Source organism: Penicillium atrosanguineum (assembly GCF_028827265.1).
Source record: "Penicillium atrosanguineum strain IBT 20685 chromosome Unknown utg000005l_segment0_segment0, whole genome shotgun sequence".
NCBI lineage: Eukaryota > Fungi > Ascomycota > Eurotiomycetes > Eurotiales > Aspergillaceae > Penicillium > Penicillium atrosanguineum.
The window spans coordinates 480,147-507,468 of NW_026623137.1; the positions used below are offsets into that span (position 1 = coordinate 480,147).

The 27,322-nt window shown below is 50.5% G+C and overlaps 10 protein-coding genes across 10 annotated transcripts; 4 read left to right on the forward strand and 6 right to left on the reverse strand.

Annotated features, from left to right (window-relative positions):
* Nucleotides 1–245: 245 nt before the first annotated feature.
* On the reverse strand, nt 246–2,345 carry N7443_006422 (flavin-containing monooxygenase; the record flags this gene model as incomplete). Its single annotated transcript, XM_056886478.1, has 5 exons — nt 246–427; nt 477–1,292; nt 1,346–1,511; nt 1,566–1,730; nt 1,785–2,345. The coding sequence occupies 5 exons, from the start codon at nt 2,343–2,345 to the stop codon at nt 246–248; spliced, it is 1,890 nt and encodes a 629-aa protein (XP_056740127.1).
* A 1,025-nt stretch (nt 2,346–3,370) lies between these two features.
* N7443_006423 (uncharacterized protein) lies at nt 3,371–4,389 on the reverse strand (the record flags this gene model as incomplete). The annotated part of the gene is made up of 4 exons (XM_056886479.1): nt 3,371–3,444; nt 3,495–3,768; nt 3,827–4,281; nt 4,335–4,389. 4 exons carry the CDS (start codon nt 4,387–4,389, stop codon nt 3,371–3,373), a joined length of 858 nt encoding a protein of 285 aa, XP_056740128.1.
* A 1,138-nt stretch (nt 4,390–5,527) lies between these two features.
* Nucleotides 5,528–7,724, forward strand: N7443_006424 (putative phenol monooxygenase; the record flags this gene model as incomplete). Its single annotated transcript, XM_056886480.1, has 4 exons — nt 5,528–6,689; nt 6,749–6,771; nt 6,830–7,286; nt 7,339–7,724. The coding sequence occupies 4 exons, from the start codon at nt 5,528–5,530 to the stop codon at nt 7,722–7,724; spliced, it is 2,028 nt and encodes a 675-aa protein (XP_056740129.1).
* A 1,754-nt stretch (nt 7,725–9,478) lies between these two features.
* N7443_006425 (Synaptobrevin) lies at nt 9,479–10,322 on the forward strand (the record flags this gene model as incomplete). The annotated part of the gene is made up of 2 exons (XM_056886481.1): nt 9,479–9,759; nt 9,818–10,322. The coding sequence occupies 2 exons, from the start codon at nt 9,479–9,481 to the stop codon at nt 10,320–10,322; spliced, it is 786 nt and encodes a 261-aa protein (XP_056740130.1).
* Nucleotides 10,323–12,235: 1,913 nt separating this feature from the next.
* Nucleotides 12,236–13,487, reverse strand: N7443_006426 (uncharacterized protein; the record flags this gene model as incomplete). Its single annotated transcript, XM_056886482.1, has 4 exons — nt 12,236–12,853; nt 12,906–12,974; nt 13,033–13,068; nt 13,119–13,487. 4 exons carry the CDS (start codon nt 13,485–13,487, stop codon nt 12,236–12,238), a joined length of 1,092 nt encoding a protein of 363 aa, XP_056740131.1.
* A 1,642-nt stretch (nt 13,488–15,129) lies between these two features.
* On the forward strand, nt 15,130–16,030 carry N7443_006427 (uncharacterized protein; the record flags this gene model as incomplete). Its single annotated transcript, XM_056886483.1, has 2 exons — nt 15,130–15,569; nt 15,622–16,030. The coding sequence occupies 2 exons, from the start codon at nt 15,130–15,132 to the stop codon at nt 16,028–16,030; spliced, it is 849 nt and encodes a 282-aa protein (XP_056740132.1).
* Nucleotides 16,031–17,036: 1,006 nt separating this feature from the next.
* On the reverse strand, nt 17,037–18,947 carry N7443_006428 (uncharacterized protein; the record flags this gene model as incomplete). The annotated part of the gene is made up of 1 exon (XM_056886484.1): nt 17,037–18,947. One exon carries the CDS (start codon nt 18,945–18,947, stop codon nt 17,037–17,039), a length of 1,911 nt encoding a protein of 636 aa, XP_056740133.1.
* Nucleotides 18,948–20,226: 1,279 nt separating this feature from the next.
* Nucleotides 20,227–21,807, forward strand: N7443_006429 (uncharacterized protein; the record flags this gene model as incomplete). Its single annotated transcript, XM_056886485.1, has 1 exon — nt 20,227–21,807. One exon carries the CDS (start codon nt 20,227–20,229, stop codon nt 21,805–21,807), a length of 1,581 nt encoding a protein of 526 aa, XP_056740134.1.
* Nucleotides 21,808–22,831: 1,024 nt separating this feature from the next.
* On the reverse strand, nt 22,832–24,451 carry N7443_006430 (malate synthase; the record flags this gene model as incomplete). The annotated part of the gene is made up of 1 exon (XM_056886486.1): nt 22,832–24,451. The coding sequence occupies one exon, from the start codon at nt 24,449–24,451 to the stop codon at nt 22,832–22,834; it is 1,620 nt and encodes a 539-aa protein (XP_056740135.1).
* Nucleotides 24,452–25,521: 1,070 nt separating this feature from the next.
* N7443_006431 (glutamine synthetase family protein) lies at nt 25,522–27,180 on the reverse strand (the record flags this gene model as incomplete). Its single annotated transcript, XM_056886487.1, has 5 exons — nt 25,522–25,552; nt 25,602–26,291; nt 26,346–26,398; nt 26,454–26,710; nt 26,763–27,180. The coding sequence occupies 5 exons, from the start codon at nt 27,178–27,180 to the stop codon at nt 25,522–25,524; spliced, it is 1,449 nt and encodes a 482-aa protein (XP_056740136.1).
* Between the last annotated feature and the right edge of the window lie 142 nt (nt 27,181–27,322).

The window sequence follows — 27,322 nt, forward strand, 5'->3', positions numbered from 1 at the left end:
TCTGGTATTGGTATTCCCGCCGGTGAACGAAGTGGATGTATTCCTAACTGTATTTTGTGTGGGGCTCTACCGTGCAGAATTACACGTGAGTAATGTACGGTAACGGAATGAGATCACCGCCTTCGCGGACTTGATCCGACTTGCTCCACTTTACAAGGATCCCTTTTCCTTCCAGTTTTAATTACAATGCTTTGTATTGTTGCTAAGTTGACATGTACTCCTTCAGCTGACTATACTCTTCATACCTACACGGGAATAGGGAAATCAATCCGGTCGTCATCCAAATAATCCACGTCGATTGTGTCGTTCTTCTCCTTCTCAGTCCATCCATCGCCAAACCAGCTCGTGGGATTGTCATTGACATATTCATAGTCAAAATCTTCCCAACGGGGATGGGCGAATACCTTCATGGCGTGCAGGGATGATCCTACTTAAGTTAGCCATGTCAACTAGGGGTAGCACATTGATTCACATACCAGGCCAAAGGGCAACAATGCGGCCATCTTCAGTGCCGCCCTTGTACCAACTGCGGCACTTTGCACCAAACACTGTTTTTTCAAAGTACTGGTCACAATACTGAGTGAACTGTTTGACGGCATTCCCCTTCACGGCCATTGTGCGGATATTGTCGCGCTGGATCTTACGAATACACTCCGACATGTAATCAATACCCTTCTCGATCAGCAGCAACAGATTTCCCTCACCCAGGCCAGCGTTGGGTCCGAGCGAAATGAAATAGTTGGGGAACTCGTTGGTGGCGAGCGAGATGTAGGTCTCGGGGGTCTTCTCCCAGTGCTTTTCCAGGGTACGTCCATTCCGTCCCTTGATAGGGAACCGTGGAGTGCACGTCGTATCGAATCCGGTCGCGCAGACAATCGCATCGACTGCCCGGTGCTGACCGTCTGAGGTCATGATCCCAGTCTCGTCAACTTTGATTATCTCAGATTTGATTACGTCCACCTTCTCGTCAGTCAATGCCTCGAGATAGCCAGGTCCCGGCGTTAGCCGGCGACATGCAGGTGGGAAGGATGGGACAAGGTCATCGAGAAGCTCTGGCTTGTTCCTCAATCGGCGTTTCATGTTCTCGACAAAGATATCATGAGCTTCAACTTGCATAGGATCTCCGATCAATGTAGCCCCGTGGATCGACTGCAATGCCAGTTCAACGTCTTTAAGTGCGTAAGTCAGCTCAGTTAATACACAATGGAGAGTCCAGTTCTTACCCTTTCGGAACTGCTGGTATTTTGAGTGATCTTTCTTGAACTCCTCGATTTCTTCTGCGGTGAATTTGACTAGATTATTCAATGTTAGATCTTTCATTTCAGAAACACGTGTGCGGACGTACAGTTCTCAAGTCCTTCGCCACGCTTGTCGACCTGCTCTCTGGCAAACGTGGGTGCAATCCAGGTCCGGCTACGCACATAGTGGTTAATGTGCGTGACCTTGGGGAGGATTCCAGGAACAATCTGGATTCCACTTGATCCATTGCCGACGACTGCGACATTTTTATTCTTCCAAGGTTGTTAGACGAAAGTTGGTTTGGGGTAGCCTGGTCCTAGACTTACCGAGTAATCATAATCCTCATCCCAGATAGCACTGTGCAAGAGCTTGCCTTTGAAGTCATGCAGACCTGGAATACTTGGCCACTTCCAGTTGTTCAAGGCGCCGGTTGCCTGGATAAGAATATCACACTGATCACTCCGAACAATACCACTATCCACATCTTTGACCTGATATGGCGTGCGTCAGCTCTGGTGCAATCTGCATGTGGTCGAGTGGCTTACCTGTATCTCCCACTTAGAGCTATGCTCATTCCAGGCAGCCTCTGAGACTTGTTGCTTCAACTTGATATACTTCATGCAACCATACTTGTCGACAACACGCTTCCAATACCTGTGGATCTCAGGTGCACTGGCATAAAACTGAGACCAATCTTTATTAGGCTCGAAAGTAGCTTGGTAGGTGTGAGCGGGAATATCTGGCAAGGAAAATTGAATTAATAAAAAAGCCCTCCGGTAGTTCGAGCCACAGACAAGCTTACCACACGCGCATCCCGGGTATCTGTTTTCAAACCAGGTTCCTCCAATGTCTGCGTTTTTGTCGTAAATGCACAGGTCGATATTGGGAATTCTTTGGACGAATCGAATACAAGCGAGAATTCCAGAGATTCCAGCACCAATGACCACAACTCTCAGTGGCCGTGCTTCGTCAACGGATCGTCCCTCAATGACAGACTTGGGCTCATGTGAGAGAGGCTTCTCTGCTGTGGAAGATCTCACATCCTCGTATTCTCTCTGCGGGACGGGCTTGGGGCTGCCACTAAAGACACGAGACAGGCGTTTCATCGTGAATCAATGGGATAAGGTGCTTGATGGTGGAGAGAAGGAGCGCAGACAATCGTAGTTATAGCCAACTTCCAGCGAGCCTTGTCCGGTCTATGGCTCTTTCAGGTGGGGAGACATCTGGCGAGTTATAACTCACCCATAGTTTCCGGAACTTACGCTATAAAGGTTTCCCGGTATAGTCCGATCAGCCGAATCTCTTTTAATGCCTCGGTGGCTCTAGTTCAAATCCAAATTAGGCGAATAACCAGAAAATCAACCCTTGTTCCAACACTCCTCCCCGATCTAGTGTCTCGTGCTACATCACGAGGCGGGAAATCCCCCATCCACGATCCACAATTTGCGGGTATAGATACTACATTGTCATGCTTCCGGATCCATAGTTTCCACGATCGTTAGCGGCGGTCTGTTGGGGGGGGGGAGCGGGAGACGAATGGCGTGGCGCTGTGACTGGTTAACCGGAAATCCCCCCAGTGGCAGTACTCCACAGAGAGTTAAAATGCGGGGGGAGCCTGGGGGAGCCTCGTTCGAAAAAGGAATAATTTAGTGGCTCAGCCGAATTCTTGGGAATCGAGCGGCATTAGTCCGGCTCCCAGGGTTTCAACAAGTCGTGCATCTCGTATGGCTCGGACATTGTCTATATCCGTTCGCCACCTATCTCGTACTCAAGCACACTAATGCCGAGTTCGGCAATGAGATCCACCGAGGTGCCTCGTCAAAGGGCCTAGCTCGCCTGTTCTAGGGTAGCACCTTACGCTTTGTGACGTGGAAGATTTGAGAGTGCGGAATTAGAAAGGGTCGTTTCAAAACACAGTCAGCCGAGAGCCTCGCCTAGTTATTGCCTAGCTTCTCAGTTCTAATAGCGACTGTCGTATGATACCTTTAGTCTCTTTCTTCTTAGCAATATAACTCTATATGAGTGAGAATGATGATGATGAAAAGTATAGAAGTCTTAACGGCTTTTGAAATTAAATTAGATATTACTTTCATCGGTTGTTAGATTAGCCGCTTTCCATATCTCTCAATCCTCACTTGGCTCCACAGCTATGGCTCAACGAGCACCATACAACCGCCACAACCACAATAATAAGTACAATGAGAACTGATGGCACGTTAATGGATGCTCCGAGCAAAGGTTAAAGAGATACTCACGACAAAGAAAGAGAGCCCACCACTTCCATTTCCTAGCGTTGCGCACGCTTCGAATTCCCTTGTCCAAGTGGATATTGGCTTGTTGGACGTTTTTGTGGGTCTCATTTGCCGTCTTGTCGATCTCAACAACAGCATATTCATGTTGATGGACAAGCTCAGCAACTTCGCGTGATAGCTCCGCGAGAGTAATCAGATCTTGCTCGATCTTGCGGATTGCGGCTGATCTCTGCGCAACGGCAGCGCGAGCATCTCTGACATGCTGGCTTCGCTTGTCCTGGACCTGATTATGAGTTATTTGAATACATCTTGGGGTTCTTGGGGTAGAAACATACACTGAACACCTGCTCCTGACCCATAATCACACTCTCTACGCCCTGGTCAATTTCCTCAGGTGTAGCATCGTCGTGGGCGATTTCATATCGTCGGCGCACCTGCGAGCGCATTTGACGATCGAAATCACTTTGGGATAACCTGTACGCTTCAATGTCTTGCCTTATTTTGTCGCTGATGTACTGGACCTGAGCCTGGATGTGCTGGTCATCAGGATTCGCCTCGCCTTTGAGTTCAGCGAGCATGTTACGAGAGGCACCAAAGTAGCCCATGATGTCGCTTCCGATAGACTCGATATGAAGGCGACATTGATGGTCCTCGGTTGAAGTGGTCGAGTCGAGAAGAGCTTGCTGGGCTGGTCGGAGTTCAGCTTGCTTCATTATGACATGGTTAAGCTGTTCTTCGATCTCGCGACGCTTCGCAAGTGTTATCGCCATTCCACTTCTAGGTTGGAGCTCTATGAAACAAATGAGAAAGATGCCGAATGAGACAGGGTGAGACGATTCTTACCATATTGAACTTGATTCGACTCAAGATCGGGAGCTCGAGTACCGTAGAAAGACATTTTGGTTATGGTTATGAGTGTACTCGGAAGGCTTGGAGGCTTTTGAAAGTGAGCCTTTTATTCTAGATGCGACCGCTATAAAACAACAAGCTTTATGCATATAGGCCACTCCCAAGGCAGAAACATTGTAGTCTTCAACAGCTGGACGGTCTTGATTAAATTTAGACGCCTGGAGATCGATCGTCCTTTTGAGCCTCAGCAACCTATTGTGGCAATCAATTGGCGAGCGCCCCCAAAACAATCTGGCGCTGCCTGGAAGACTTCCAAAAATAGGTTTTGCTTCTTCTGAGCCTTTGGACCAAGCATGCCATATTTGAATGCCACATAATACGCTGCATATTTTCAATACTGCGGCAGAGAGGTCCACTATGTCTCTGGTGCGTCTCGCGAGTGATTGTGCGACGTGAAACAATGCACTAGGCAGCTACAAATATGCAGTAACGCGTTGGACATCACCGAACTGGCCTTGGAGCCGGTGCTTGTCTTCACTGAATGTGTTGACTCCATTATACAATGCTCGATAGGCAAAATTGAATATCTAGCATCACAAAGAGCCCGGAGGCGCTGGCACTTTATGTTTGTCTTGGCGGGATTTCCTCCACCGTACACTACTAGTACACAACGAACTCAACTACGACGGCATCGTGCATAAATAATAGAGCCTAACAACCAAGAAATTTGTGGAACATGACATAGCGCTTGTCCACCATGGCCCCGAAGAATACTGGCGAGTGTTAATCCGAGGTTATCCAACGCGGGAAATCATGGCGCATTCTAAATCCGAGTTTTGTAATTCCTCGGAAATAACCCCAGAACCCACGGCATGACTACTGATTACCAGAGACTCACAAATCCACTAAACTCGGACATCGAGCGATCGGCGTCTACTTTTCACTGGCTATCCGTGTAAAACGATCCACCAGTTCCAAGGCAATAATTCAACCATGGCGCATAGACAGCACTCCCCATTCCCCGCCATCCAATGCTGCCCGCGATACAGCCAGGTGCGACCCATTGCACACGTTGCCGACCTTGAAATCTCTCTAGCTATAAAGTAAATCATCGCCCACAGTACCTACCTAGTGACTGCGAAATCCCAAACAATTTCTCCGAGCCGTGCTCGCTATTACGAGCCAACATGCCAGTCTTCACGGAACATTCTGCCGCATCGCGCGAGCTTCGCGTTCTCCCATCATTCGCACCCCCGCTCCCGCGTCTAGCTCCACAACTCGCAGAGAACACAACAGAAAAATATGAAGTCGTCATTGTGGGCGCCGGGCCTGCAGGGCTTATGCTGGATCTTCTTCTGGCACGATACGGATTGAGTGACGAGTCGCTGCTCTGCGTAGACTCCAAGCCAACCACGCTGAAGTCAGGACAAGCCGATGGCCTTCAGCCGCGCACACTCGAAACGTTGAAGTCGCTAGGTCTGGCAGACGAGATTCTCACCGAAGGATGTCAGATGTGGCAGGTAAGCTCCACCCTCCTCGGTAAAAAAAAAAAACCTTCGCTAACGGCAAAGGTCGCATTTTGGAACCCATCGAACGACAAAGATAAAATCATTGAGCGAACATCGATTGTCCAGGATGTCGCTGTACCTGCTCGCTTCCCACATGAAGTTACGATTCACCAAGGTCGAATTGAACGAATCTTGGAAACGGATTTGTTGCGCTATTCGAAACGCGGTGTACAGCGTAACACTAAACTGATCGAAGCCAAGATCGACGAGGAGGGCGATGCGGAGTTTCCGGTTCTGGCAGAGATTGAGACCGAAGGACACAGGCGAACCGTGAGAACAAAATATCTTGTTGGCGCAGACGGCGCACACTCTGTTGTTCGACGCAGCATGGGCCTCAAGCTCGAGGGTGAATCACTGGATCACATCTGGGGTGTCGTCGACCTCGTCGTTGACACCGATTTCCCTGACATCAGGAGACGATGTGCCATCCATTCACCGGCGGGCTCTGTTATGGTGATTCCTCGTGAGCGTATCGCGACTGGCGAGTACTTGACAAGATTGTATGTGCAAGTGCCCGGGGATGTGAAACCGGACAGCGATCAACAGACTGAGGATGGGCCGAACACTCCTCCCACGGCAGATGCTAGAGCTCGCCGGGGCCAGGTCACAGAGCAGACTATCTTTGAAAATGCTGCAGCAGTCTTCAAGCCGTACTATATTCGACCGAAGAAAGACGGCGCCGTGGACTGGTGGGCGGCTTATCAAATTGGTCAGCGGGTCACGGATAGCTTCTCCGTTAAGGATTCGAAAGGTGTAAATCGTGTCTTTATTGCCGGAGATGGTATGTGGAATCACTTCAGTCCGTGAAGTGAATGATTTGCTAACATTATATTTTTGTAGCTTGCCATACACACAGTCCGAAGGTAAAAGTCGGCCTAGTATTAGGAACTTTAGGAGATACTAACATATTTCAATCTTTAGGCAGGACAAGGGATGAATGTCTCCATGATGGACTCTTATAACCTGGCCTGGAAGCTAGTATATGCCATCCATGAACTTACGCCCAGCGTAAGCAGCGGACAACCAGATCCTCTCCTAGACACATACCACATCGAACGTCATACTATCGCACATCAACTGATTGAGTTCGACCGGGACTTCTCATCGATGTTCTCGGGAAAGATTGGTGCGTCCGAAGACGGTGTTGGAGGGCTTACCCATGATCAATTCCTCGAAGTATTCAGCCGAGGCAATGGATTCACCAGTGGGTGCGGAATCGAGTACCCCGATAACATTACGGCGGTAAGAGACCTGAAGGGGGAGAAGAACCCAATTAAAGGTACCGACTATCTGTCAGGCGTTTTGCGTCCTGGGCGGCGACTATTGAACGTGCGTTTGGTCCGTCATGCGGATGGTTATCGTCGCGATCTGCAAGATGGTAAGTTGCAATTCGGCTGCTTTTCTGCAATCATATGTCTGACTTGGTTTAGATTTCGCGTCTACTGGACGATTCCGCATTCTTTGTCTCGCGTCGACGGATTTGCTAGATCCTAATGGCACTTCTACCCAGACGCTGACCCAGCTTGGCGCCATGATTCCTCGGTTCCCACTGTCGGTGCTTGAGCAGGTAGCTGTTCACCCTCGCCTGGAAAAAGACTTCATGTGGACCGATATTCCACGAGAGTTAAAGCAATACTCTGAAATGTCGTTCTACAGCGGGTATGAGATTGATGATGTCTACGGCATTTACGGCGTCAACCCGGCCGAGGGTGCTTTGGCTGTTGTTCGTCCTGATGGATATATTGGTGTTATTGCTGCCTTGGGCGATGTGAAGCGCGTGGAAAGCTACTTGGAATCTCTGATCCGTACTATCTAGAGCATATACATCACTGGATGAAGCAAAATTCAACAATGGACTACTCGTTTGAACATCTATATTTATTTCTCTATATCTGCGTTTCCTCTGAGCGGCTGGCGACTCTTCACAGTGAATTATCAATCCTATCGTAAATGGAATCGTTTGACTTTCTTGCCTTTTTTTCCGTATTTCATCGCAGGGAATCCGTATACCCCCGCTTGGGCCCTAGCTGAACCCATGAGGCTAAATCACCACATGAGATCAACACGCACAATCCTCGGAACTGCCTTGGAGGTATGCCATCGTGGAATTTTATCAGTCATTAAATTCCAGGGAATAAGATATAGGTATTGCAATAAGCCTATGCCATATTGCATCTTGTCGCAAGCTCATTATGTTTCCGTACTCATCCGTATCTGCTGCGGCGCCAGTCAGTGGCTGATTTTTGTCGCTCTGATTAGTTGTCTCATCCCGCAAGAGACTGTGCTGAACACTCAAGTGAACAAATAACTTTCACGGACGGCGCAGCCTCTCTTGTTTGGCTCTCTCCCGTCAGCACATTGTCAAAAGATAACATTCGTCTTGTCAATTACATGACGTGCGTCCACAAAAGACCTTCCATAGCCAGTTTCCTTACGTTTGCACTGGAAAACTGCGCTGGGGAGGTTTGACGTTTGGTCTTCTTCTTTATTACACAACATGCGTCGCTCTGCCTTGGATTATTTCCCCCGCGCCTTTATGACTTTTCTTGGAATCGTTTTTTTTTCCAGCCCCGCCGGGCTCTGTCCTTCAACTACGTCTAAACCTCCTGGTCCTTCGGTCACTGTTTATACTCTTATGTCCGTTACAACATGATTTTGCGAGCTTGTCTGATGGAGGTACTTTTGTTCAAGTTGATGTTTCCCTATCTGCCGAAGCTTGTTGTTGTAATTATTCGCTCCATTTATTTGATTTTTCAATGAAACCTTGGGAGGTATTATGAAAGTATACCTCGTACCAGATATTGCCGTAGTTACCCGGTGAAAAGTTCCAAACCAACCTCCCGAGAAGATATTTTAAAGGGTTCTCTACACTTTCTTCTTAAGCTCTTTCTTGACATCATTCTAAGCATCTCTCCAGATCTCTTTTAAGAGCTCTTTTTGTTCCTTCTCTAAATTCTCCCTAAATACATAGCTCTGGATACTAGTACTCTGGTATGGCAAGTCACGGCCGTCTATTCGGAGCTCGTTGCACTATCTTCTTGGTCAAGCTGTAAGCCCATCAATACCCCGATACTTTCCACATAGAAAACCTGTGGACAGTTCTCGGCCTGTTCAGTGTGCCCAGCCACCCTCGAGGGGGACGATTGCAATTCTAGACATGTCATGACAATTCCCGATGGCGATCAAAACGGCTCAAAGTTGAGGACACAGCTTTGCTTGGCGCCTAAGCTAGAACGATGTCGATCACTCCTGTCGGAAACATATTCGACCGCCGGTCACCTGACCTCTCAAGGGCTCCCAGAATTGGCATAGTCAGCCTTACGGGGCCCATGGTAAGCCAATAGAGGCTCCGGGTTCTCCCAGGATCTCCTACAACACAGGGGCATCAGATTTGGGGCCAAGTATTTGCCAAGACCGCAATGGTTTCTCTCAAAGTGACTGTTATAAAGTCTGAACCTGCAGAGCTCTTGAAATCTGTTCAAGATCCCAAAAACTGTTAACAAGTTGCACGGGTCTATTAGCAATTTTGACTTGGCTTCTTTTCCTTCAAAATTTGCATTTTTGACCATTATGGCCGGCGGAGGTGGAATATTCACATATCGCGACGGGATTTCTGTCGCTCAGATCGTCTCATTTTCTGTCTACTTGATACTTGCCGTTTATTTCCGATATACGCACCGAATCGGCTGGTTTTGCATTGGCGTCTTCTCTCTACTCCGACTTATTGGCGCAAGTTGCAAGCTAGTCACGATCCGTAATGACTCGCAAGGCGTATGGGCCGCCATATTCGTTTGCGAGTCGCTGGGAATGATTCTTATCATCTTTCTATTGCTGGAAATGCTAGAGAGAATGTGAGTAGTTTTCCGATCTCACCAGAGAAGCACTCACTAATTTGGATGGATGTGACAGAAATCAAGTTATCAAATTCGTCACCAAGCGCATCTTTTTGATCCCTTCTATCATAACCTGGATCGACATAGGTATCTCCATCGCAGGATGGGTTGCCGTGATGCACGTCGAGTACCCTCTCGCGCCAACACCCTACAGCCAAGCCAGTATGGCCTTGCTGGCTGTCATCTATATGTACGTGGTCGGTGTTTTCATAGCCTTATGGCGTCGTCGCGCCGAATATCCCGAGGAAGAACGATGGGCATTAACGGGGGTCACCATTTGTATCCTAATCTTGGCTGTCCGCCTCGTATACTCGCTCATCTTTATTGGATCGGGCAACATGGCTTTCAATGCTATCAAAGGCGATCCCACAGCATACCTCTTTATGACCATGCTTCCGGAGGTAGCCATCATGGCTTTGTGCGCTTATATCATCGCCATGAAGATTTCACCACTGCAAAATAAGGGGAAGCACGTGTCACAGAAGTTAGTGGATAAAGAGAGTTTGAGGCCTCTTTCTTAAAGTTACTCCATATCTACCTAGGTACGGACTGGTACTTTATTATACAATAACACTCCCCATCTAAACACTCCACCTGTCTTTTGACACTAAATATCGCGACCTTACCAAGCAATATGTAGTCATGAACGGCTGGCTTTTATGTCGTTCAAAAGCTGCATGGAGCGACCAATTATACATACAGTCAGCCAAGCAATACAGGGGCAGGTGGCTCCCAGTTCATATCGCGCTCTCCCTGTCCCCAATATGCTTCGACCGCATTCCGTGCTCCTTCAACCACCTTCATATGATGCTTCTCCAGAAATTGTGAGAAGATGTGCATGATAACTGTGCGATCGCTCGTCGAAGTGGCAAACTTTCCGACCACATAAAGTGGCCATGTGAGAGTAGACATCGGTGTCGATAACACGCAAACTCGAAGCACGCTATCGAAAGCAGCTCGATATATCTCTCGATCCCTCCCTGTTGCTTCATCGGGGTAATGATCAGATAATATCTTGCGAAGAAGTAGTAGCCCGCAGTATTTGTATGCTCGAGCAATTTGACACATTGCCTCTAGGTAGGCATCTGCGGGAGGTGGAGTCTCTATTGGCCACGCTTCCAAGCTTTCAGCTAGAGCTCCCGCCTCATGGGTTATGTCTTTGCCCCCTCGGAGCCGGCCAACAATATCGGCTAGACGGTGCATTAATGGCCAGAGTCTGCCCGTACAACCGAAGACGGTGTCCATTTTGTTTGTGAAAATCGAACCATGGCTATTGTTTATTAGAAGGGGACGGGTCTCCATGGATAAGGCGAGCATGACGTTGAAGTATTGGAATACTTTGCAGAAGAATGCGAAGCATGGTGTTTCGGGTGTGTCAGGTTGGTAATCTAGTAGGATCTTGGCCCCTTGCAAATGACACCAAACATTGCTAGCGGAGTTACCGAGCACGATCTGATTGTTTGTTAGTATCGGAAATGATGAGTATGTCACTAGCAGGAATGCATTACCTCGTAGTATATCAGAAGTAAACTCCCCGCAAGCACGTTCATGCGGGCCATTTCGCTCAGCTCGGGTCGAGAGATCTCGATAGCTAGCAGGTGCAATGCGTGGGAATGTAACTGTGTCGCATGCTCCCGAGACTCCCCGCCAAGATGATGAAGATGCGCAGCGGCGACAGCTTCCACCGCGCGCTGAACTTGGATCGAATTTGACACGCGAGGTAGAACATGGAGCAGAAACGGATTCGAAATCCCAGGTTGTGATAAAGAAAACGTAATCAAGCTAGCGACAATGTTGTTGAAATGATACACGAGCCGTGTCTCCGTGCTACTCGGTTGAGGAAGTAGCGCCGGCCGGGTAGATGGCGAGCTGGCATCTTCATGCTGCCGTACGCGATGTCGGGTGAGAGAGTATTTTACCATCGTCCACTCCGGATAGCCGCATTCTACTCCTCGTGAAGTGCATATTCGACAGGCTGGCCGGGCCTCGTCGCATTTCTTGCGTCGTTTGCGACTGCATCTCGAATTAGCGTTGTCGGGATCCGTGGGTAGAAAGGCGGGAAAGATCTGTACCAGTTCAAGCAGCCCCATCTTGACCTCGTTCCTTGGCGTCGGGGCTGTAATGTCGTTTGGCCGGTTGGGTCTCCGTCTATCATGATGATTGTAGTGCAAGGACGATCTCGATTCTTCAGTGACGATGCGGAGAAATACGCGACATCCGACCGATTGGGAGTCATGTGATGTGTATGACCTCGTATTCAGAGGTCTGTATTATTTGCATAAATCGATGGAACTTGAAGGTGTCTGAATACAATATCAGAAAACAAAGGAGAGTTATACGCCCAAAAAACCAAGAAATTTGCCCTCCGTCAATCCGAATATACTCCTTGCTATTATGACCGTCTCCACTTACGCCCTCTGTGCTGGCTACTACCTCACCGATAATCTCTGGTCTCGGACAGCTGATGCGGCATAGGGCTTGCCTCCAGCTCAGTGGGCCCAGGGCTAGCGCGCACGTTATTGGCATCCCATATCCAACCACTTGAAATAGGCGGCGACATTTGTCCATAAGTGGAACCATCTGGAGTACTTGAGAAGGTGTTGCGATTTGGATCAGGGCTGTGGGTAAAGACAGTGTCCGTCGGCGTAGCCTTGGGTGCATCAAGCTCACTCTTACGACTGTGAGGCTCGGATGGAGTGGGGTGGCCATGACCATGGCCAAACATGGCCCACCGTGCGGTGCGTTCGGTTCGTCCATCTTGTGATGACACCCACTGACTGTACACGCGCTGGCGACCGAGTACGAAAAACAAGGCCACTAAAATTGCGACGAAGGCCACACCTGCTACCACGATGCCTGCGATAGCGCCGGCGCTGAGACCATGGGAGCCACCGCTTGCTGCTGCGCTGGTAGTAGTGCTGCTCGTGGTGGGCCTGGTTGTTGAGCTTGTGCCTCCCTCACTTCCCTCGGCTGGCATAGACTGGCCCGGCACCAGCATGTATGGATATGTGAGAGCTCGTTTGTATTGTTCTTCGAACGTTCGAGTGGCGTTCTGCAGGAACAAATGTTAGGAAACGTGAAATTTAGGATGCAGTTTGACTTACAGGGTTTATGACACCAACCATGCCATTATCGAGGCACGAGCCTATGGCGGTGCAATAAAAGAATGTCGGCTATATTGAGAAGCATGAATTTCATGATGAGACACTTGGAACCAGCATAGATGCTTACCTTGGTATCATTGACAACCAGTGACCAGGTGGGTGGCTTGGTAAAATAGTCAGCATGTCGAAAATTCCTCATCTTTGCTTACTTACTGGCCCGATAAGTTGGCCATCCTCTTCATTGAAAGAATGGAACATGCCCGACCAAAAGATAGGTGCACTAGCGGGAACACATGGTGCATCAAAGTCCGCCTTTACAACCGAGTGATTTGTGGGATAGAACTCGAATATTACAATGTCGCCAACATTAGCGGTGACGCTATGAGGCACATACTGATGAGGGCTTGTTTTTGGCCCTACTTGAATAGTGTGGGTTGCGATACCGGTCGAAGTCGTCGTCGAGGCCGTTGAAGTCGTGGCAAACGTCGGGGTCGCGGTGGTTGCTGCGGATGATTGTTTGCACAGTATCGATAAAGTGAGCGAAATCAGCAGCTGCTGGAATACTCGACCTGTAAGCAGCATCCTTAGTTTAGTAGCGCAAGAATATGCGAACAGCAGGTATGGGTGCGAACGCAGGTGGTAACGAGGATGAAGTATGGAGACGTGGGGAAGTGGCACTCGAAAAACGTGAGACACCCGTGGCTTAGCCTCTACTACAGGTTATGGCCAAGGTGCGGTACTTCCCTGGCTGTTCTTTGAACGAATTTTTCTTGTCTGGCCAACACTTTCCTCAAAGAGACCTTGCTCGTGTCGAATTAGATTCTCCATAAGCGTCGACTTGCCCCACATTGGGCTTATGTGCTTCTACTGATTTGCGGGCAGCTGGCCTTAAAAGGATATATTTCAGAAGACTGCTGCTTTGTTGAATTCAATGGAAAGGGAATGGCTGCACGCACTAGTATAGCTTCGGATGAAATTCAACCCCAAAAATTAGAGTAGATGAAACGCCTCTGAATGAAAGAAGATTTAGAATGGTAATCACGAAATTGGGCCTGTGCGCATGTCAAGAGGCTGAACGGCTCTTTTTTACAGGGTTCATCCTATAGTTGGTAACGCTGGGCGGTGCAGTCAGCACACCATGCATCCTGGAGGGGTAAGACGGTACGGCTATTCCGAGAACCTGGGTCAGCGTGGGGTCTAGAATTTGATCTACGTGTTTCATTTTCCAGCTTCTTTTAAGACTCTATTTCGATTCAGAAAATCTTGGATTTGCTAGCACTGGATTTTCGTTCCATAGTTATTCGCGATTCTCTGATCATCATCGCACGACTTGTGGACAGTGATTGGATCCGAAACTTGGGCTAATCCTGCATGCTCTCCCCGGCCAAGGAATTACTAGTAACACAGTGCAGGGAAAATAAAGAAATTAAAACTTTCAGCCTTACATATATATCATCCTCAGAAGACCCACTGCTCCAGTCATCATCCATGTCACCAACTCACAAAAGCGTAGGTCCGTGCTGATCTGAACCCGCCCGTTTCTTCCTTGATTCTTGAGTTGCCGTAGGACACGTAGTACAGACCTCATGTCATTGGTACAGGATGGATCGAAATCTGTTTCACCACTTACAGACAGAGGTTCTCTCTCGAACCCTTTTTCAAAACACACTAAACTAAATACAGTTACTTTGCCCCTGACACCTTTTCTTGGCATAATTCCAGTACAGCTGTAAATAACATGAAAACAGCTTTCGTATTAGACCTGTTTGGTCTTCAGAGTTTCTAGAACGCCAATCATGCAAACAAGTCAAACAATAGTTAAACAACGAGGCCGAACACTGTGGTCGAGAGAATAGTATATATAGAAAAAATTAGAACCGTTAGATGGAGGTTTCTTTGCAGGTGCCATCGCCGATCGGCAAAGCATGCATTTTCTCGCGTTCATACAGGTATCTTGATCGGTTTTTAGCCTCATAGCCCCGCCAATAACCGTCCGCCACGTATTGACAGCCGTAACTGCCCCGCGGCCGTCGTTAAACAGTCACCGGATTGCTTTCAGCCGCCTAAGTGATAGGTGCAATCATCTAGTCACTTACACTTTCCTGGATGACATCCGCAGAGCTTGATAGAGGTACCAAATATCTAATTTCGTCTGATATTCATCTGCCGCGAGGGACGTACGAGCCTCACGACTGTGCCGGTCCCATTCTAGAACCTAGAGCACATGGATCCTTTCAGCATCACCGTCGGTGCTCTTGGCATCACGGAATTTGCTCTTTCCAGCATCAGTCATCTTCGTGATCTTGTTGATGGCCTTAAAGAAGCGAACGATGTTATACAAGATGTGATTTTCAACTTAAATGCGATACAGCTTTCGCTTTCAGCTCTCAAGAATCTTCAATTTTCTGATAACACAACATATACCGAAGCGAAAGAGGATCTGAAGAAGACCGGTGTCGCTGAAGCTGTGAACAATTGTGGTCAGGCATGCGCGGAGTTTTCAAAGAAGCTTGAGCAGTGGACGAAGCATTCCAGCAGTACGAAGCTTTCCCTCAGGGATCGACTGACGGTCGGTTTATGGAACAAAGAAAAAGTCCAGACATTTAGGACGCAGGTCCATTCCTGTCAGTCTATCGTCCACTTTGCTATCGACAGCGCTAGTTTGTACGTTATTTAATGGCACGCTAGAGAGAAGATGCTAATCCATTGATGTAAGGATCATTTTGGTCCGATCAGAAAATTCCTCTAAGACTGCACAGCAGGAGAAAGAGAAGCAACTACGAGTTCTCGAGACTGCTATCCAGGAGCACATCCAACTCACAGAGAGAAAGCAAGGCGACGCTTTGCAGCGTAAGAAGGATCTTGAATACCCAGAGGACGAAGATGAGGACGAAGGCGGTGATGCTCAGCGAACTTTGGCAATCCAAGAGATTGACAAGCAATCACGCCTACTGGAAGCCGACCAAATCGCCTCCAAGCTTGTTTCCCAAACAATCTCGAAATTGTCTACCCGAGAAGTTGGCAACGCATACAACACGTATAACACGTCTTTTGGGGGCAGTAATAGCGGCTTCCAGATCGCTCACAGCACGGGTACGATCAATTGGAATGGCAGTCGCACCTGATGGATGGTCACGGGTCAGACTTCTTACGGAGGGTGTATCAAAGTCGTTGCCCAGGAGACTTGGCCTCGCGAGTTGAGTTGCGACTTAACTCACACTCTAGATCGCACGTTGGACCTGTTGTTCTTTCCTGAATGGAGGCTCTATAACTATAAGTACAATCTACCGTCGAGTGTAGTATAAGCCTATTAAATCCACATTCTATTCCTCTGCTCTGTCGAGCCATCTTCGGCCAGCCCACCGAAGCGAGAGCCCCTCTAAGGCTTGGATTGGTAACCTGAATATGCCCTTTAAAAAATTTGCCATCTCGTCCAAATACAGCCCGGGCCTTTCAAGAAGACGATCACAAAGTGCTTGTATCATCGGAGGTGTTATGCGGGGTCGTCGACCGACTCGAGTTGGGATGCTCTAACATTTCTGGGCTGGCGCACCAAGTCACTGCTCGATGTGCTCCATAGATACTGACACGACACAGTTATCATGGCATCGATATCGTTCCCTGGCAACAACCATGGGATCCAGGTTGGAGATAACTGTGGCTCAATCACGGCAGAGTTCCATCTGCGTCCGGGTAAGTTAGAGGAACGGAACAAGCTCACGGTCTGCGACTAGCCACCGCTTCCCAAACTAGAGCGACCGGAAAATCCACCTAACCCTTTGTCAACCGTCCCGTTCGCGCGCGATCCGGACTTTGTTAGTCGCGACACGTTGCTGATCAATCTTAAGTTCGTAGGGTGTTGGCAGAGTAAATATTTACGGTGGATGGTAGAGACAGTCGACTCAAACCTATTTTAGACTGACAGTGGCAACTGATGCTGCAGTCAGGATAAGTTCCGCGCAAAATTTCCCCATTTATATATTGTGAAGTACATGTAGGATTGATCGAAGTGCATGAATTATAACTAAATATATGCATAGATCCAAGCATATAATCATGTACATTAAGGTTCTCAAAATAAAACAGGAGAATCAGAGTGAAAAGGGCCGCTATGAGCCAAGAAAAAGTCGTCTAGAGAATGAAGGGCAAAACGGCGCCAAGTCCGCAGATAAGAACCACAGCCGAGAAGCTCGACTGCAAGACGGCACCGCCGGTGTAGACAGGGCCGCTTGAAGTTGTGGTCGAGGAGCCAAGGCCACTCTCACCAACGGGAGAGGATGTGGGCTTGGTGACAGTGTGGTAAGAAGCCGAAGGGATGCCGGAGGGCTTGGCAGACGTGGCAAAAGCGGAGGAGGAAATCACACCGGCGGCAACAGGCGAGACAAATGAATGGATAGGGACGGAGGACTCTGCACTGACACCCGATCCAGAGCCCGAGTTAGACTCGGATCCAGAGCCGGGAGTAGAACCAGAAGTAGATTCAGAGCCAGAAATAGATCCAGAGCCAGAAGTAGATCCAGAGCCAGAAGTAGATCCAGAGCCAGAAGTAGATCCAGAGCCAGAAGTAGATCCAGAGCCAGAAGTAGATCCAGAGCCAGAAGTAGATCCAGAGCCAGAAGTAGATCCAGAGCCAGAAGTAGATCCAGAGCCAGAAGTAGATCCAGAGCCAGAAGTAGATCCAGAGCCAGAAGTAGATCCAGAGCCAGAGTTGGACTCAGAGCCAGATGTCGAGATACCCGAGCTCGATCCAGATCCAGAAACAGATCCAGTGGCAGTAGCAGGAACAGTGACAGGGTAAACGGTTGTGCCAACAGCAACAGTCTGAGTTGAAGTGTGAGCCGTCTTCTCAGTCAGAGGGCAGTCCGTGACGGTAGCAGGGCACTTGTAGATAGTCTCAACCTTAGTAGTGTAGATAGTCTCAGTGGTGAGCGAGCTTTCAGCGGCACCCGCAGAGCTTCCGGTGGAGGTAGCACCGGCACCAACAACTTCAGTAATAGTAGGGATGGCTTGAGCGGGAGTGACAGTATACACGGTGGTTCCAGCAACAAGAGTCTCAGTGGTAGTCGCAGTGGTCTTCTCGCGTGCGGGGCAGTTAGTAACGGTTGCCGGGCACTCAGTGATGGTTGAGGTGCGAGTTGTCAGAACAGTCTCAGTGGTAACGTAAGGAGAGCCTGCGCCAGTGCCAGTGGGGGCGGAGGTCGTCGTGGCCTCGGCGGTGGCAGGGCAGACAGTAGTAGACACAACAACGGTCTCGGTGGTAACGAAAGTGGTCTTCTCGCGAGCCGGGCAGTCGGTGACTGTGGATGGGCAGGCAGTGATTGTGGAAGTGCGAGTGCTGAAGACAGTGGAAGTAGTGAACTCTCCGGAGCCAGAGCCAGAGCCAGAGCCAGAGCCAGAGCCAGAGCCAGAGCCGGAACCAGAGCCAGAGCCAGAGCCAGAGCCAGAGCCAGAGCCGGAACCAGAGCCAGAGCCAGAGCCATGACCATGACCATGACCATGACCATGACCATAGCCATGGCCTCCAGAGTTACCATTGCCCCCAGGGTGGTGTCCGTGGCCCGCTCCACCAGTGGGAATGGGGTGACCAGGAACGGAGAGACTGCCAGAAGGCCGCTTAGGACCAACGGGGGAGCTGTTAGTCGCGCTGGCGACTCCAGAGGACGGAGGAGTCGGTGAGCGGATAGGACGCAGTGAGACGCTCGAGGACGAGGTCACAGTATGGGCCAAGGGAGTGGAAGACCGAACAGCGCTTGAGGACACGGCCTTGGACGAGCATGCCTTGCGCGAGCGGTGAAGACCAGGGGTATAGGTCCAGTGATGTTGTTCATGATGATGATGATGATGGTGCGAGTGTGCGGGGACTGAAGACGGCACAATAGGAGAGAGCGTGACCTGGGCAGCAGAGCTAGTGGGAGCGGCGACAATAGGTACAGATACCGCTGGCAGACCAGTTTCAGTTTCAGTTTCAGTTACAATGGCGCCGACGGACTGGACGGATGCCAGGGCGGCCAAAGAAAAGAGTGAATATGTTTGAACCCGCATCTTGCTAGTTGAGTCAGAGAATGCTCTGAAGCGATATTCAAAAAGAATGGACGAGAAGCAGAGCTCTCAAAGGTAAAGAGTGAATAGTCTACTCAACACAAGAGCAGAGGAATGAATGATTGAGAAGAAGAGAGGAAATGGCCTCTAAAGAAGGCATTCCGAACTGCCTGACAGTGACCAATCCACCGTTTGGTGGATATCAACGTAGCGAGGCAAAAAGATCCGACGAGAGCATGAGTGGATCGGAGTCCTGCTGGGGCGTCAGTCCGGATCGACTAAGTGGAGCTTACGGCCCGTGCTAGTCAGGAACCGTGCTGTTCAAGTTTAGCGTCGGCTGTTTTCTTCCAAGTGTCTGATTCAGTGGCGGTGCTATTGCTTACCATCCAGGGCTCACTCTCGGACAGGCCGAGAGAACATGTTTTGGTGCCATCCCAAAATAACTTCGTGCTGGAAACTGGCTGCACAAAGCATTTCCACCGATAAGCTTCTTGTTGTTGAAGCATAATCGAGTGATGATACGGTATTAGGAACGGCTTTGAAGCTTTGAAGCTGCAAGAGCTTGGTCCATTGATAATCGGGTCACGACAACCGTTATCCTGTTAGAAAGCAGATGGCTAGACAATTCCTAAATGTGCAGCCACGGAGCCCGGTACTGAACGAGCAAGACATCATGTCGATTAGGTTAGCTTCGAACTTCTTGGCCTGGCCGAGAGACTTGACGTAAGATTGACCGGAAAAAAATAAAGCAGCGATGCATTGGTGAGGGCTCTAGTGGATTCCTTAATCCAATTCAGCACTAGCTCAGGGAACACGCGAGGCCCCTAAAGTCGCCACTTATCGCTTGTGAGGTGTACCTATAGGACCATCTCAAAAAGGGGCCAGCTGACCGCTCGTTCTCAGGGTCGGGAGCGGAGTCCATAGCTAGGGTCTCGGTTTGAGGCTCGGGAGATTGAATTATCGATCTCGAGGTAACCTATAACCGGATGCCGACGGGTTATGGAAGGTTTCCAGGCACGCTTTCGATCATGGAGATGTGATGAAATCAATGCACGGTCATCACCCATATCTCGAGGGGTGATACAAGAGATCGTAATCATCAAAATGACGCAAATTGAAAGGAAGGGGGAGGAATTGAGTCTCGAAGAACGAGAGATGCGCGATCGTGAGCTGTCTGATCCACTTATTACGGGCCAATTACAGTACGTCAAACCGCGTCCTCCAGTCAAGTCCCTTTTTTCTCTAGTCGAATTATGCTCCATGCGAGTTGCGATCCTCAGCCATGGATGAATCACCAGCTGAGGCACCGTTCGCTGCACCAAATATATCTCAAACTCCAAATCGAGAGGTACCACGCGGTGGGATATCCGAAATCCAGAAAAAGGCTCTCCGCGACTGGGTTCGGAATCAAGAAACCCGACCAAGACATGCAGCCTGTATCGCCTGGTTTGAACGCACCTACCAAAAGCGCATTACTCAATCTACCGTGTCCAATATCCTGTCGAAGAAATATGACCATCTCGACTCGGGGCCCGTGAGCTCTGCTCTACGGAAGCAAATACCCCAATGGCCCTTGCTGGAGAAAGAGCTGTCCGATTGGCTTCTCCAACAAGAGCAAGCCGGGAGAACAGTCAATGGGGAGGAGATCATGGCCAAAGCTCGCGAGCTATGGCCCCAAGTCCATGAGGAGGAGCAGGTCATGCCTCAATTCAGCCAGGGCTGGCTAACGAGATTTAGAAAGCGATATGCTGTTCGCGTGTCCGATGGAATTGGAATTGAACTTCCGACGACTCTTGCAGCGAGTCGGAAAGAAATCAATGGCTTACGTACGTTCTGCGGCGAGTTCATGCCCGAAGACCTGTATAGCATGGGTGAAACCGGTCTTCTATGGCGAAAGGCCCCTTTCGATACAATCCCAAACGAGGGCCAGTTATCACTCTACAAAGAACGATCTCGAGTCTGCTTGATGGTGTGTACCAACTGTACTGGAGGAGACCGACTTCCACTGTGGGTGATTGGACATAAAGAAAAGCCAGAACCGCTGCGCACTCTGAATCTCAAGGCCATCGGCGCCCAGTGGCGCCATAGCCGAAACGCTTGGGTTACCACGGCCACCATGTCAGACTGGCTTCTCTCATTTTATGAACATGTTGGTGATAGGAGAGTTCTGCTCTTACTTGATGAATGTCATGCCCATCAGGCCGCAGTCGAGACTACTCCTCCGCCAGCAAATGTCCACATCCAGTTCTTCCCCAGGCGGGCCAATGGAATCACAGCACCCTTGACAATGGGTATAACACAGAGCCTGAAAGACAACTACCGCAAAAGATACCTCTCATATCTGGCCGAAGGGCTCTTCCAAGCCGGCCAAAGTCCCGTCCGTACAATGAGTCTGTACTATACCCTCGACTGGATCACGCGAATCTGGCGATGGGACGTTCCAAGCGCTACAGTTTTCAAAGCCTTCCGACGAAGCACTCTCATTGAACCACAACTCCACAAACTCACCGCGCCCAAGATACACGGAATACACGAGCTCTACAACACCGTCATTCAATACAATCAGACCGGTCAACCAGCAACATCCCTCGAACAGTACCTGAACCCAGTGGGCGAAGAAACCGACGAGCAACCCAACGATACACCGTGGTCCTGGTCAGACACAGAGACTGCAGAGCTAGATGAGGCTTTCACAATCATTCCAACCAGTGAACTGTTGCCTTCTGCACAATCCGTCTTCAACAGTATCCAAGAAGTCTTCCTATATATGCAACACCACCAAATCGATAAGCCAGAACTAATTCAGTCGCTGGAAACGATTGAGAGACTGGCGATGAGGGATTTACTGAATTCTCAAAACTAGTCCAAGCTTACTACATTCTAACTACACATTAATCATCAAATAGCAATGCATGCTCTCTGCACAATCGTTAAATACCTCATTCTCCAGTAATCGCCAGCCCCTTCATGCCAAAAGTCCGCAAAAAGCCAATTGCACAAACTCAAACAAGCAGCCACGCCAAAGATGCGATCCCGGTAGTTCGGTCGCCGCTTTTCGGCGGTTTTTTTGCCCGCGGACGAGCTTCCCGCGGCTTTACAGGCTCTCATTGAGGCTATTATGTAGGTCTACTATTCACGCATGTGGCAACTATGCCCCTAGAGTTCCTATTTTGGTATCTACTGGGTTAGGGGGTTCTCGACCGAGAAGCGGCATTCGGGAAACGGGGAAACGGCGCGTCAGTGAAGGAGCCGAGGTTACGGCGGGCTTTGCGGGCCGCTGGTTTCATGGTACATGATCATAATGGAGAATTAGATATACCGATGTAGATTCAAGTTGCGTGCTAGACTGATAAGTCTTGTACGAGTCTACCGTTGTACAGAACTTGACTTGAATTAGCGTCCTGTTCCCTGTAGACCATCATGTATCCGGTGCATTACCTCTGCCAGAGAGGGCGACAAAGAGAAGTGAGGGCCCGAGTTAGTTCACTATCACCTCCAATTCTCTTTCCGAGAGCCTACGAATCTGGCACCTTGCAGCATGGGCTTATACCTGGTCTTTGAACTGGCACCTTGCAGGGGATCACTAGGATGACGTCGACAAAGTAATCAAAGCTGGGGAAATATCTTCCGTTGCCCGCAAAGATCGATATCCCCACATTTAATCTCGAGGTCCGCCCCGTTACATATTCTCTGATTGGGTGGCCTCGGGAGCTCCAGCTTACTCTTAATATATTTATGGTACTACCCCGCAGTCTTAGTGAAGAGAATGACAGTGAACAGATTCAATGATTGTTATACAACTATGCTAATCACCATGATAATTTGTAACTCAAAAAGAAAAAACACAAAAGGAAACTCGGGTATTCATAATCATAATCACCACCTCCTCACAGCTTCGCAGCACTACCAGGCGACGAGATCTCGTTATAAAGCAGGCTGGTCAAGAAGTCGGCATAATCCTCACCAGTGACCTGGCCAGCAAAGTATCTCGCCGCAAGCTGGAACTTGTTACCCTTAGGGCCATTCGCAGCAAGGCTATCAGCCTGCTCCTGCAACAGACGCAGAGCGTAGTTCTTATCGACCTTCTTGCCTTCGGCAGTGGAGACGTTGTGCTTGGACCACTGCCACAGCTGGGAGCGGGAGACCTCGGCAGTGGCGGCGTCTTCCATAAGGTAGTTAATGGGGACGCAGCCGACGCCGCGGAGCCAGCCTTCCATGTAGGAGAGACCGATGTTCAGGTTCTTGCGGATACCGTCTTCGGTGATGCTGCCGGGGACGTTGGTGTTGAGGAGGTCGTTGGCTGTGATGTGAACTTCCTCGCGGCGGACGAAGAGCTGGTTGGGGGTGGGCATGTACTTGTTGAAGACTTCCGAGGCGATGGAGGCCAGGGCCGGGTGGGCGACCCAGGTTCCGTCGTGGCCGGCGCGGACCTCACGGAGCTTGTCAGCACGAACGGACTCCATAGCCTTGTCGTTGGCGGCGGGGTCATTCTTGATGGGAATTTGAGCGGCCATACCGCCCATTGCGTGAACACCGCGACGGTGGCAGGTCTTGACAAGGAGCTTGACGTAGGCATCCATGAAAGGAACGGTCATGGTGACGGCGGAGCGGTCGGGGAGGACGAAGTTGGGGTGTTGGCGGAACTTCTTGATGAAGGAGAAGATGTAGTCCCAGCGGCCGCAGTTCAAGCCGGAGCTGTGGTCACGGAGCTCGTAGATGATCTCGTCCATCTCGAAGGCGGCGGTGATGGTCTCGATGAGGACGGTTCCACGGATGGTACCGCGGGGTAGACCGATGTAGTCCTGGGACAGGTTGAAGACGTCGTTCCAGAGGCGGGCCTCGAGGTGGGACTCCATCTTGGGGAGGTAGAAGTATGGGCCGTGGCCGCGGGCGACGAGCTCCTTGGCGTTGTGGAAGAAGTACAGACCGAAATCGAAGAGACCACCGGAGATGGGCTCGCCGTCGATGGTGAAGTGCTTCTCATCGAGGTGCCAGCCACGGGCACGGGCAATGAGAGTAGGTAGGGTGCGGTCGGTGCGGAGCTTGTACTCCTTGCCACCCTGCTGGAAGTCGACCTGGCGGCGAATAGCATCGTACAGGTTGACCTGGCCGTTGATCATGTTCTCCCAGGTGGGAGCGGAGGAGTCCTCGAAATCGGCCATGTAGGTCCAGACATCGGAGTTGAGGGCGTTGACGACCATCTTGCGGTCGGTAGGACCAGTGATCTCAACACGACGGTCGACGAGACCGGGGGCCGGGGGAGCACCCTTCCATGCGTCATTCTCACGGATGTGCTTGGTCTCGGGGAGGAAGTCGGGCAGGACACCCTTGTCGATGTTGGCCTGGCGCTCGACGCGGCGCTGGAGCAGGGCCTTGCGAGTCGGGTTGAAGGTACGGTGCAGAATAGCGAGGAAAGCGCAGGCCTCCTTGGTCAGGATCTTGCGGGCGTCGTTGGGGATGTTGCCGAAGATGGCAACATCCTTCAGGTTGGCTTCGATGGAGCTCATGTTGGATTTAGTTGATGGAGAATGACCGATCATCCAAAGCCGGGGAGGGTGAATGTGAATGATTTTAAAAAGGAACGAGAGAAACTCTCATCCGGGATTGTAGCCACTATATACAAACCCATTCGACCGAAGGCGGAGATAGCACATCTCGAATACGTCACGTTGAACCGTGGAACATGAGCCGCGGCTGTTCGCACCTCCCGATCGGGGGCCAATGGACGGGTCTCCGGCTATGCTCTTTGGACTTGTCCATTGAGCTATCTGAATTGACCACTCAGTTCTGCTGACTTTCCCGACGGGAAACTAGAAGGAAGGCCACTTCCTCTCGGCCGACATTTCCCGTTCCCCGGATTCTACACTCAAGGCGGCTTCTCCAAGGCGGTCACGTCGGGCTACACTCGGGATGCGCCGCAACCCGAGTCTTATCACGGCAGCGACCTTCGGATGGCTGTCTACGAACCTGTCTCTCTCGTCCGGAAATCGCTACGGTCTTATACCTTCGTGTGGCTCGATCCGTGATGACGAGCACGTCGAACTCTCCATAACCCTGGGCTCAAAGCTATCCCTAACTCTCCCGATCGGTGGCTGTCCCTGCCTTTCCCCCGCATACCCGAGAAGTCCAATCAGCCGCGGTTCAGCGTTCCAGATAAGCTGCCTCTGAACATTTGCTCCAGTCGCGCTCTCGGTAGCTTTCGGTTCAGCGTTCAGCCTGTTTGGACTTGGACCGATTCGCTCCGGCTTGTGATGCGATGATGCGTCATGTTGCCACATGTGATGGGCATGTGAAAGCTAAAGCTACCCGGTCAAGTAGGTCCCGCCCACCTTGAGCTAGATACATATCTAGTGATGTTGCAGGTGTCTAGACCGAGCTTATTTGATCCTTAGCCGTTAACGCTCTGCATGATTACGATCAACGGCCCGTCTTTAGCAGTGGAACCGTCCAAACGCACTAAACCTTGAAATCCACACGTTGAGATCAATTGTCCATGTATTTCTATCTCAAGTCAAATCGGCCAAATGCCGTTGTGTACAATTGCACGCTACTATGGTATCAAAGCCCACGCGACATCCTAAACCGTCTCGATATATCGACGCACCTCCCTGCGAGTCGTTAGCTTCCCATTGCAACCATGTAAAACGAACAACTTACCAATCGGTGACGGCCTCCTCCCACAGACGCACCTCGTGCTCCCGGGTACCCCCAAAGTGATCCACAAAGGCATCTCCAAATGCTTCGCGCGCAATACTATCCGGTCGCGTAAACGTAACGATCGCTTCCTTGAGGGTCTTCGCGAGTCGCACGCCCTTGTCACTGGAACCGCCCATATCCTCGCCTTTGGACAGTGGAGGTGTGGGGATCTCGAGCTTCTTCTCGACTCCGCGCCATCCCAGTGCCATGATAGCTGCCAGGACAAAGTGCGGGTTGGCGTCAGCACCGGGGACACGGACTTCAAAGCGGGTGGCCTTTGCGCTGGCGGTTGGTGGCGTGATAAGCCGGATAGATGCTGCGCGGTGCTCCAGTCCCCAAGAAACGGTCACGGGTGCCCAGAAATTCTCGACCAGGCGCTTGTAGGAGTTGATTGTTGGCGCGAACAGAGGCATGATATCTGGCAAGCCGACCAACAGACCTGCCAAAAAGTGTCGGCCCAGATCGGAGAGGTGCTCGACATCGGGGTAGGGCGGGTTGGGGTCCGCGGTATCACGGATAAAGGCATTCTTGCCATCGGCTGTCATAAGTGAAATGTGCATATGTCCGCTATTACCAGGAAGACCCTGGCGCGGCTTCGCCATGAAGCATGGTGTGATGCCGTGCTTGATTCCGTACGCCTTTACGACGTATCTATTCGAAACGACCTGTTAGCACGGCCCCGATGGAAATTTGGATACACCATACTTGAACAATCCTGCTTTATCTGCCATCTCCTTCGCCTCTCCGAATTGTAATGCCTATCGCGACCCGATATTAGCAACCGCGCAAGCCTCAGACCGCGACTCCACTTACTGCCTCATACACGCCCGGGCCACTTTCGGTGTGCCATCCCTCAATATCGCAGCGGAACTGCTCACAGGCATCGAAAATGCCGTAGTAATAATCTTGGTTGTGAAGCGGCCGAGTAATCGAGTATCCGAACATGCCCTCCGTTAACGGCGGCAAGGAATCGACCGCATTCTTCTGCAGGAAGGTCGCGGCATGCGACGCCGTTCGTTCGGGAGTAGGATGGTCGCCCGGTGCGCGGAACTGATAAAACTCATACTCGGCTTCTAAAGTCAGCGTGGTGGTCGAAAAAAGGCGAGCGCGGTTACGTCATACCTCCTGCCATAGCGCGGTACCCAGCCGCCTCGGCCTTAGCAGCAGCGTTCTTCAAGAGACCCCGCGGACACGCGCAGACCGGCTCGCGTGTATCGGGATCCAAGAAGCTGACTAGGAAGAAAGGCACATTGTTCTCCCAAGGAATGCGCCGGAAACTGCTCAAATCAGGTATCGCGAGAAGGTCACGGTACCCGTTCTCTTTGTTGCTGATGGTTAGCTCTTTGTAGTAGGTTTGATCGTGCTGGTCCCAGCCGAAGATCACGGAGCAGAATCCGAAGCCCTCTGTGACGATGGAGAGGAATTTGGTCTTCTTCATGAGCTTGCCGCGCAGCATCCCATCAACGTCGATCCCGGCCACTTTGACCATACGATCATCTTTAAGCACATCGGCGACATTCTCAGCAGTAAGGTCTGACATGGCGACGGGTCTGAATGAGGAGTAAGCTGAAGCAGCGCGGTCGGAAGATAAATAGAAGACCGACTGCTTATCAGCTGGATGCAGGGGTGATCAAGGTCCGGCCCCGAGACCGAAAGTAATCAAGAGATAGCGCGATCCGCGC